Genomic DNA, 12,010 nt, shown 5'->3' on the forward strand with positions numbered 1-12,010 from the left:
AGTAAGGAGGATTGGCAGGAAACAATATGGAGTAAGGAGGAATGGCAGGAAACAATACGGAGTAAGGAGGAATGGCGGCAATATGGAGTAAGAAGGAATGGCGGCAAACAATACGGAGTAAGGAGGATTGGCAGGAAACAATACGAAGTAAGGAGGAATGGCGGGAAACAATATGGAGTAAGAAGGAACAGTGGGAGATAATACGGAATAAGGAGGAGTGGCGGGAGAGAATACGGAATAAGAAGGAACAGCGGGAGACAATATAGAGTAAGGAGGAACCTTGGGAGACAATACGGAGTAAGGAGGAATGGCAGGAAACAATATGGAGTAAGAAGGAACAGTGGGAGATAATACGGAATAAGGAGGAATGGCGGAAGAGAATACGGAGTAAGATGGAACAGCAGAAGACAATACAGAGTATGGAGGAATGGCAGTAAACAATACAGAGTAAGGAGGAATGGCAGGAGACAGTACAGAGTAAGGAGGATTGGCTGGAGTCAATACGGAGTAAGGAGGAATGGCGGGAAACAATACAGAGCAATGAGGAGTGGTGGAAGACAATACAGAGTAAGGAGGATCAGTGAGAGATAATATGGAGTAAGGAGGAATGGCAGGAAAGAATACGGAGTAAGAAGTAACAGCAGGAGACCATACAGAGTAAGGAGGAATGGCAGGAGGGAATACGGAGTAAGAAGGAATGGCAGGAAATAATACAGAATAAGGAGGAATGGCGGAAAACAATACGGAGTAAGGAGGAATGGCGGGAAATAATATGGAGTAAGGAGGAATGGCGGGAAACAATACGGAGTAAGGAGGAATGGCGGGAAACAATACGGAGTAAGGAGGAATGGCAGGAGACAGTACGGAGTAAGAAGGTTTGGCAGGAAACAATACGGACTAGGGAGGAATGGCGGGAAACAATATGGAGTAAGAAGGAATGGCGGCAAACAATACGGAGTAAGGAGTATTGGCAGGAAACAATACGGAGTAAGGAGGAATGGCGGGAAACAATATGGAGTAAGAAGGAACAGTGGGAGATAATACGGAATAAGGAGGAATGGCGGGAGAGAATACGGAGTAAGATGGAACAGCAGTAGACAATACAGAGTATGGAGGAATGGCAGTAAACAATACGGAGTAAGGAGGAATGGCGGGAGACAGTACGGAGTACGGAGGATTGGCAGGAGGCAATACGGAGTAAGGAGGAAAAGTAGGAGACAATATGGAGTAAGGAGGAATGGCGGGAAACAATACGGAGTAAGAAGGAATGGCGGCAAACAATACGGAGTAAGGAGGATTGGCAGGAAACAATACGGAGTAAGGAGGAATGGCAGGAAACAATATGGAGTAAGGAGGAATGGCGGCAAAAAAACGGAGTAAGGAGGATTGGCAGGAAACAATACGGAGTAAGGAGGAATGGCGGGAAACAATATGGAGTAAGAAGGAACAGTGGGAGATAATACGGAATAAGGAGGAATGGCGGGAGAGAATACGGAGTAAGATGGAACAGCAGGAGACAATACAGAGTATGGAAGAATGGCAGTAAACAATACAGAGTAAGGAGGAATGGCAGGAGACAGTACAGAGTAAGGAGGATTGGCTGGAGTCAATACGGAGTAAGGAGGAATGGCGGGAAACAATACAGAGCAATGAGGAGTGGTGGAAGACAATACAGAGTAAGGAGGATCAGTGAGAGATAATATGGAGTAAGGAGGAATGGCAGGAAAGAATACGGAGTAAGAAGTAACAGCAGGAGACCATACAGAGTAAGGAGGAATGGCAGGAGGGAATACGGAGTAAGAAGGAATGGCAGGAAATAATACAGAATAAGGAGGAATGGCGGAAAACAATACGGAGTAAGGAGGAATGGCGGGAAATAATATGGAGTAAGGAGGAATGGCGGGAAACAATACGGAGTAAGGAGGAATGGCAAGAAACAATACGGAGTAAGGAGGAATGGCAGGAGACAGTACGGAGTAAGAAGGTTTGGCAGGAAACAATACGGAGTAGGGAGGAATGGCGGGAAACAATATGGAGTAAGAAGGAATGGCGGCAAACAATACGGAGTAAGGAGTATTGGCAGGAAACAATACGGAGTAAGGAGGAATGGCGGGAAACAATATGGAGTAAGAAGGAACAGTGGGAGATAATACGTAATAAGGAGGAATTGCGGGAGAGAATACGGAGTAAGATGGAACAGCAGTAGACAATACAGAGTATGGAGGAATGGCAGTAAACAATACGGAGTAAGGAGGAATGGCGGGAGACAGTACGGAGTAAGGAGGATTGGCAGGAGGCAATACGGAGTAAGGAGGAAAAGTAGGAGACAATATGGAGTAAGGAGGAATGGCGGGAAACAATACGGAGTAAGAAGGAATGGCGGCAAACAATACGGAGTAAGGAGGATTGGCAGGAAACAATACGGAGTAAGGAGGAATGGCAGGAAACAATATGGAGTAAGGAGGAATGGCGGCAAAAATACGGAGTAAGGAGGATTGGCAGGAAACAATACGGAGTAAGGAGGAATGGCGGGAAACAATATGGAGTAAGAAGGAACAGTGGGAGATAATACGGAATAAGGAGGAATGGCGGGAGAGAATACGGAGTAAGATGGAACAGCAGGAGACAATACAGAGTATGGAAGAATGGCAGTAAACAATACGGAGTAAGGAGGAATGGCGTGAGACAGTACGGAGTAAGGAGGATTGGCAGGAAACAGTACAGAGTAAGGAGGAATGGCGAGAGACAGTACGGAGTAAGGAGGATTGGCAGGAAACAATACGGAGTAAGGAGGAATGGCGGGAGACAGTACGGAGTAAGGAGGATTGGCAGGAGGCAATACGGAGTAAGGAGGAACAGTAGGAGACAATCGGAGTAAGGAGGAGTGGTGGAAGACAATACAGAGTAAGGAGGAATGGCGGGAAACAATACGGAGTAAGGAAGAATGGCGAGAGACAGTACGAAGTAAGGAGGATTGGCAGGAAACAATATGGAGTAAGGAGGAATGGCAGGAAACAATACGGAGTAAGGAGGAATGGCGGCAATATGGAGTAAGAAGGAATGGCGGCAAACAATACGGAGTAAGGAGGATTGGCAGGAAACAATACGAAGTAAGGTGGAATGGCGGGAAACAATATGGAGTAAGAAGGAACAGTGGGAGATAATACGGAATAAGGAGGAGTGGCGGGAGAGAATACGGAGTAAGAAGGAACAGCGGGAGACAATATAGAGTAAGGAGGAACCTTGGGAGACAATACGGAGTAAGGAGGAATGGCAGGAAACAATATGGAGTAAGAAGGAACAGTGGGAGATAATATGGAATAAGGAGGAATGGCGGAAGAGAATACGGAGTAAGATGGAACAGCAGAAGACAATACAGAGTATGGAGGAATGGCAGTAAACAATACAGAGTAAGGAGGAATGGCAGGAGACAGTACAGAGTAAGGAGGATTGGCTGGAGTCAATACGGAGTAAGGAGGAATGGCGGGAAACAATACAGAGCAATGAGGAGTGGTGGAAGACAATACAGAGTAAGGAGGATCAGTGAGAGATAATATGGAGTAAGGAGGAATGGCAGGAAAGAATACGGAGTAAGAAGTAACAGCAGGAGACCATACAGAGTAAGGAGGAATGGCAGGAGGGAATACGGAGTAAGAAGGAATGGCAGGAAATAATACAGAATAAGGAGGAATGGCGGAAAACAATACGGAGTAAGGAGGAATGGCGGGAAATAATATGGAGTAAGGAGGAATGGCGGGAAACAATACGGAGTAAGGAGGAATGGCGGGAAACAATACGGAGTAAGGAGGAATGGCAGGAGACAGTACGGAGTAAGAAGGTTTGGCAGGAAACAATACGGACTAGGGAGGAATGGCGGGAAACAATATGGAGTAAGAAGGAATGGCGGCAAACAATACGGAGTAAGGAGTATTGGCAGGAAACAATACGGAGTAAGGAGGAATGGCGGGAAACAATATGGAGTAAGAAGGAACAGTGGGAGATAATACGGAATAAGGAGGAATGGCGGGAGAGAATACGGAGTAAGATGGAACAGCAGTAGACAATACAGAGTATGGAGGAATGGCAGTAAACAATACGGAGTAAGGAGGAATGGCGGGAGACAGTACGGAGTAAGGAGGATTGGCAGGAGGCAATACGGAGTAAGGAGGAAAAGTAGGAGACAATATGGAGTAAGGAGGAATGGCGGGAAACAATACGGAGTAAGAAGGAATGGCGGCAAACAATACGGAGTAAGGAGGATTGGCAGGAAACAATACGGAGTAAGGAGGAATGGCAGGAAACAATATGGAGTAAGGAGGAATGGCGGCAAAAAAACGGAGTAAGGAGGATTGGCAGGAAACAATACGGAGTAAGGAGGAATGGCGGGAAACAATATGGAGTAAGAAGGAACAGTGGGAGATAATACGGAATAAGGAGGAATGGCGGGAGAGAATACGGAGTAAGATGGAACAGCAGGAGACAATACAGAGTATGGAAGAATGGCAGTAAACAATACAGAGTAAGGAGGAATGGCAGGAGACAGTACAGAGTAAGGAGGATTGGCTGGAGTCAATACGGAGTAAGGAGGAATGGCGGGAAACAATACAGAGCAATGAGGAGTGGTGGAAGACAATACAGAGTAAGGAGGATCAGTGAGAGATAATATGGAGTAAGGAGGAATGGCAGGAAAGAATACGGAGTAAGAAGTAACAGCAGGAGACCATACAGAGTAAGGAGAAATGGCAGGAGGGAATACGGAGTAAGAAGGAATGGCAGGAAATAATACAGAATAAGGAGGAATGGCGGAAAACAATACGGAGTAAGGAGGAATGGCGGGAAATAATATGGAGTAAGGAGGAATGGCGGGAAACAATACGGAGTAAGGAGGAATGGCGGGAAACAATACGGAGTAAGGAGGAATGGCAGGAGACAGTATGGAGTAAGAAGGTTTGGCAGGAAACAATACGGAGTAGGGAGGAATGGCGGGAAACAATATGGAGTAAGAAGGAATGGCGGCAAACAATACGGAGTAAGGAGTATTGGCAGGAAACAATACGGAGTAAGGAGGAATGGCGGGAAACAATATGGAGTAAGAAGGAACAGTGGGAGATAATACGGAATAAGGAGGAATGGCGGGAGAGAATACGGAGTAAGATGGAACAGCAGTAGACAATACAGAGTATGGAGGAATGGCAGTAAACAATACGGAGTAAGGAGGAATGGCGGGAGACAGTACGGAGTAAGGAGGATTGGCAGGAGGCAATACGGAGTAAGGAGGAACAGTAGGAGACAATATGGAGTAAGGAGGAATGGCGGGAAACAATACGGAGTAAGAAGGAATGGCGGCAAACAATACGGAGTAAGGAGGATTGGCAGGAAACAATACGGAGTAAGGAGGAATGGCAGGAAACAATACGGAGTAAGGAGGAATGGCGGGAAACAATATGGAGTAAGAAGGAACAGTGGGAGATAATACGGAATAAGGAGGAATGGCGGGAGAGAATACGGAGTAAGATGGAACAGCAGGAGACAATACAGAGTATGGAAGAATGGCAGTAAACAATACGGAGTAAGGAGGAATGGCGGGAGACAGTACGGAGTAAGGAGGATTGGCAGGAAACAGTACAGAGTAAGGAGGAATGGCGAGAGACAGTACGGAGTAAGGAGGATTGGCAGGAAACAATACGGAGTAAGGAGGAATGGCGGGAGACAGTACGGAGTAAGGAGGATTGGCAGGAGGCAATACGGAGTAAGGAGGAACAGTAGGAGACAATCGGAGTAGAGAGGAGTGGTGGAAGACAATACAGAGTAAGGAGGAATGGCGGGAAACAATACGGAGTAAGGAAGAATGGCGAGAGACAGTACGAAGTAAGGAGGATTGGCAGGAAACAATATGGAGTAAGGAGGAATGGCAGGAAACAATACGGAGTAAGGAGGAATGGCGGCAATATGGAGTAAGAAGGAATGGCGGCAAACAATACGGAGTAAGGAGGATTGGCAGGAAACAATACGAAGTAAGGAGGAATGGCGGGAAACAATATGGAGTAAGAAGGAACAGTGGGAGATAATACGGAATAAGGAGGAGTGGCGGGAGAGAATACGGAGTAAGAAGGAACAGCGGGAGACAATATAGAGTAAGGAGGAACCTTGGGAGACAATACGGAGTAAGGAGGAATGGCAGGAAACAATATGGAGTAAGAAGGAACAGTGGGAGATAATATGGAATAAGGAGGAATGGCGGAAGAGAATACGGAGTAAGATGGAACAGCAGAAGACAATACAGAGTATGGAGGAATGGCAGTAAACAATACAGAGTAAGGAGGAATGGCAGGAGACAGTACAGAGTAAGGAGGATTGGCTGGAGTCAATACGGAGTAAGGAGGAATGGCGGGAAACAATACAGAGCAATGAGGAGTGGTGGAAGACAATACAGAGTAAGGAGGATCAGTGAGAGATAATATGGAGTAAGGAGGAATGGCAGGAAAGAATACGGAGTAAGAAGTAACAGCAGGAGACCATACAGAGTAAGGAGGAATGGCAGGAGGGAATACGGAGTAAGAAGGAATGGCAGGAAATAATACAGAATAAGGAGGAATGGCGGAAAACAATACGGAGTAAGGAGGAATGGCGGGAAATAATATGGAGTAAGGAGGAATGGCGGGAAACAATACGGAGTAAGGAGGAATGGCGGGAAACAATACGGAGTAAGGAGGAATGGCAGGAGACAGTACGGAGTAAGAAGGTTTGGCAGGAAACAATACGGACTAGGGAGGAATGGCGGGAAACAATATGGAGTAAGAAGGAATGGCGGCAAACAATACGGAGTAAGGAGTATTGGCAGGAAACAATACGGAGTAAGGAGGAATGGCGGGAAACAATATGGAGTAAGAAGGAACAGTGGGAGATAATACGGAATAAGGAGGAATGGCGGGAGAGAATACGGAGTAAGATGGAACAGCAGTAGACAATACAGAGTATGGAGGAATGGCAGTAAACAATACGGAGTAAGGAGGAATGGCGGGAGACAGTACGGAGTAAGGAGGATTGGCAGGAGGCAATACGGAGTAAGGAGGAAAAGTAGGAGACAATATGGAGTAAGGAGGAATGGCGGGAAACAATACGGAGTAAGAAGGAATGGCGGCAAACAATACGGAGTAAGGAGGATTGGCAGGAAACAATACGGAGTAAGGAGGAATGGCAGGAAACAATATGGAGTAAGGAGGAATGGCGGCAAAAATACGGAGTAAGGAGGATTGGCAGGAAACAATACGGAGTAAGGAGGAATGGCGGGAAACAATATGGAGTAAGAAGGAACAGTGGGAGATAATACGGAATAAGGAGGAATGGCGGGAGAGAATACGGAGTAAGATGGAACAGCAGGAGACAATACAGAGTATGGAAGAATGGCAGTAAACAATACGGAGTAAGGAGGAATGGCGGGAGACAGTACGGAGTAAGGAGGATTGGCAGGAAACAGTACAGAGTAAGGAGGAATGGCGAGAGACAGTACGGAGTAAGGAGGATTGGCAGGAAACAATACGGAGTAAGGAGGAATGGCGGGAGACAGTACGGAGTAAGGAGGATTGGCAGGAGGCAATACGGAGTAAGGAGGAACAGTAGGAGACAATCGGAGTAAGGAGGAGTGGTGGAAGACAATACAGAGTAAGGAGGAATGGCGGGAAACAATACGGAGTAAGGAAGAATGGCGAGAGACAGTACGAAGTAAGGAGGATTGGCAGGAAACAATATGGAGTAAGGAGGAATGGCAGGAAACAATACGTAGTAAGGAGGAATGGCGGCAATATGGAGTAAGAAGGAATGGCGGCAAACAATACGGAGTAAGGAGGATTGGCAGGAAACAATACGGAGTAAGGAGGAATGGCGGGAAACAATATGGAGTAAGAAGGAACAGTGGGAGATAATACGGAATAAGGAGGAATGGCGGGAGAGAATACGGAGTAAGATGGAACAGCAGGAGACAATACAGAGTATGGAGGAATGGCAGTAAACAATACGGAGTAAGGAGGAATGGCGGGAGAGAATACGGAGTAAGATGGAACAGCAGGAGACAATACAGAGTATGGAGGAATGGCAGTAAACAATACGGAATAAGGAGGAATGGCGGGAGAGAATACGGAGTAAGATGGAACAGCAGGAGACAATACAGAGTATGGAGGAATGGCAGTAAACAATACGGAGTAAGGAGGAATGGCGGGAGACAGTACGGAGTAAGGAGGATTGGCAGGAGGCAATACGGAGTAAGGAGGAACAGTAGGAGACAATATGTAGTAAGGAGGAATGGCGGGAAACAATACGGAGTAAGGAGCAATGGCGGGAAACAATACGAAGTAAGGAGGAATGGCGAGAGACAGTACGGAGTAAAGAGGATTGGCAGGAAACAATACGGAGTAAGGAGGAATGGCGGGAGACAGTACGGAGTAAGGAGGATTGGCAGGAAACAATATGGAGTAAGGAGGAATGGCGGGAGACAGTACGGAGTAAAGAGGATTGGCAGGAAACAATACGGAGTAAGGAGGAATGGCGGGAGACAGTACGGAGTAAGGAGGATTGGCAGGAGGCAATACGGAGTAAGGAGGAACAGTAGGAGACAATATGGAGTAAGGAGGAATGGCGGGAAGCAATACGGAGTAAGGAGGAATGGCGAGAGACAGTACGGAGTAAAGAGGATTGGCAGGAAACAGTACAGAGTAAGGAAGAATGGCGAGAGACAGTACGGAGTAAGGAGGATTGGCAGGAGGCAATACGGAGTAAGGAGGAACAGTAGGAGACAATCGGAGTAAGGAGGAGTGGTGGAAGACAATACAGAGTAAGGAGGAATGGCGGGAAACAATACGGAGTAAGGAAGAATGGCGAGAGACAGTACGAAGTAAGGAGGATTGGCAGGAAACAATATGGAGTAAGGAGGAATGGCAGGAAACAATACGTAGTAAGGAGGAATGGCGTCAATATGGAGTAAGAAGGAATGGCGGCAAACAATACGGAGTAAGGAGGATTGGCAGGAAACAATACGGAGTAAGGAGGAATGGCGGGAAACAATATGGAGTAAGAAGGAACAGTGGGAGATAATACGGAATAAGGAGGAATGGCGGGAGAGAATACGGAGTAAGATGGAACAGCAGGAGACAATACAGAGTATGGAGGAATGGCAGTAAACAATACGGAGTAAGGAGGAATGGCGGGAGAGAATACGGAGTAAGATGGAACAGCAGGAGACAATACAGAGTATGGAGGAATGGCAGTAAACAATACGGAATAAGGAGGAATGGCGGGAGAGAATACGGAGTAAGATGGAACAGCAGGAGACAATACAGAGTATGGAGGAATGGCAGTAAACAATACGGAGTAAGGAGGAATGGCGGGAGACAGTACGGAGTAAGGAGGATTGGCAGGAGGCAATACGGAGTAAGGAGGAACAGTACGAGACAATATGGAGTAAGGAGGAATGGCGGGAAACAATACGGAGTAAGGAGCAATGGCGGGAAACAATACAAAGTAAGGAGGAATGGCGAGAGACAGTACGGAGTAAAGAGGATTGGCAGGAAACAATACGGAGTAAGGAGGAATGGCGGGAGACAGTACGGAGTAAGGAGGATTGGCAGGAAACAATATGGAGTAAGGAGGAATGGCGGGAGACAGTACGGAGTAAAGAGGATTGGCAGGAAACAATACGGAGTAAGGAGGAATGGCGGGAGACAGTACGGAGTAAGGAGGATTGGCAGGAGGCAATACGGAGTAAGGAGGAACAGTAGGAGACAATATGGAGTAAGGAGGAATGGCGGGAAGCAATACGGAGTAAGGAGGAATGGCGAGAGACAGTACGGAGTAAAGAGGATTGGCAGGAAACAGTACAGAGTAAGGAAGAATGGCGAGAGACAGTACGGAGTAAGGAGGATTGGCAGGAAACAATACGGAGTAAGGAGGAATGGCGGGAGACAGTACGGAGTAAGGAGGATTGGCAGGAGGCAATACGGAGTAAGGAGGAACAGTAGGAGACAATACGGAGTAAGGAGGAGTGGTGGAAGACAATACGGAGTAAGGAGGAATGGCGGGAAATAATACGGAGTAAGGAGGAATGGCGAGAGACAGTACGGAGTAAGGAGGATTGGCAGGAAACAATATGGAGTAAGGAGGAATGGCAGGAAACAATACGGAGTAAGGAGGAATGGCGGCAATATGGAGTAAGAAGGAATGGCGCAAACAATACGGAGTAAGGAGGATTGGCAGGAAACAATACGAAGTAAGGAGGAATGGCGGGAAACAATATGGAGTAAGAAGGAACAGTGGGAGATAATACGGAATAAGGAGGAATGGCGGGAGAGAATACGGAGTAAGATGGAACAGCAGGAGACAATACAGAGTATGGAGGAATGGCAGTAAACAATACGGAGTAAGGAGGAATGGCGGGAGACAGTACGGAGTAAGGAGGATTGGCAGGAGACAATACGGAGTAAGGAGGAACAGTAGGAGACAATATGGAGTAAGGAGGAATGGCGGGAAACAATACGGAGTAAGGAGGAATGGCGGGAAACAATACGAAGTAAGGAGGAATGGCGAGAGACAGTACGGAGTAAAGAGGATTGGCAGGAAACAGTACAGAGTAAGGAGGAATGGCGAGAGACAGTACGGAGTAAGGAGGATTGGCAGGAAACAATACGGAGTAAGGAGGAATGGCGGGAGACAGTACGGAGTAATGAAGATTGGCAGGAGGCAATACGGAGTAAGGAGGAACAGTAGGAGACAATACGGAGTAAGGAGGAGTGGTGGAAGACAATACGGAGTAAGGAGGAATGGCGGGAAATAATACGGAGTAAGGAGGAATGGCGAGAGACAGTACGGAGTAAGGAGGATTGGCAGGAAACAGTACGGAGTAAGGAGGAATCGCGAGAGACAGTACGGAGTAAGGAGGAACAGTAGGAGACAATACGGAGAAAGGAGGAGTGGTGGAAGACAATACGGAGTAAGGAGGAATGGCGGGAAACAATACAGAGTAAGGAGGAATGGTGGGAGACAGTATGGAGTAAGCAGGATTGGCAGGAGGCAATACGGAGTAAGGAGGAACAGTAGGAGACAATACGAAGTAAGTAGGAGTGGCGGGAGATGGTACTGAGTAAGGAGGAGTGGTGGGAGACAATACGGAGTAAGGAAGTAAGGAGTAGCTGCGCTAGTATGGTAGGTGAGTATGCAAGTATTTATGTTTCCACCACCATTCGTACATTATTAAAATGTTGCCCATTACCCCTTTAATATTGCTATTGCTTGGATTTTTTATACATTTCTTATGTGTTTTATGTGTTTATTGTTCCTTTAAAATCCCAAAACAAAGAATGTAATGCACACTTAACAAAACCTCAGCGGATCTTATTCACTTATATAAAATTGTTTTTAAATATTGACTTTGATTTCTAAAATTGAAAATGTTGATTACATGATCACCCAATATTTATTGCTGACAATACTTAATTATGAAGCAAATAATCTGGACATTGCTTACAACACTACCTCGTATCCTGTGATGTGCTCACTGACCGCTGCCTGCTCCAGAGGAGAAACCAAGAGGTTTGGAAACACAGTGAGGGAGTAAGAGAGGCCCTGGCACAGAGGGACCTTCACTGGCTGACATGGATTCTCTATCGAAAAAAGAAAAGTGATTGTGTGAAAAGCAGCTTAGAATTGCTGTACATGACACAACAGATTAAAAGAATTTATTTTGTACAATTTTGCAACTCTCACTCAAAATAATGAGACTAAATCTTGATTTTTTAAAGACATTCGGTCACCAGGTTTTTGCTTACCGTAGTTTTAATAAGATCACAGGGTTTTCTAGCAAGATATTATCACTACAGAACTTGTAAGCCTCCTGCCCGGTAGTCCTCCATATTTGTCGGCTTTGTGTAAACCCGACACCCCAAGACTAATTGGTAGCTTTCTGCTTATGCGCAGTGTACACAGAAAGCTGACAATCAGTGGTGTGGGTGGTGGGCAGTGTAGT

The 12,010-nt window shown here is 46.4% G+C and overlaps 1 protein-coding gene across 1 annotated transcript in view; it reads right to left on the minus strand.

Annotated features, from left to right (window-relative positions):
* The window catches only part of MFRP (membrane frizzled-related protein), a 451,053-nt gene that overhangs the window by 84,247 nt on the left and 354,796 nt on the right, over positions 1-12,010 (minus strand). Inside the window, exon 12 of the mRNA XM_075327570.1 lies at positions 11,521-11,648. Within this exon, the coding sequence (XP_075183685.1) occupies positions 11,521-11,648 (128 nt within the window). The remainder of the gene's footprint in view (positions 1-11,520; positions 11,649-12,010) is intronic.

The sequence above is a fragment of the Anomaloglossus baeobatrachus genome, chromosome 11 (assembly GCF_048569485.1).
Source record: "Anomaloglossus baeobatrachus isolate aAnoBae1 chromosome 11, aAnoBae1.hap1, whole genome shotgun sequence".
NCBI classification, from domain to species: Eukaryota; Metazoa; Chordata; class Amphibia; order Anura; family Aromobatidae; genus Anomaloglossus; species Anomaloglossus baeobatrachus.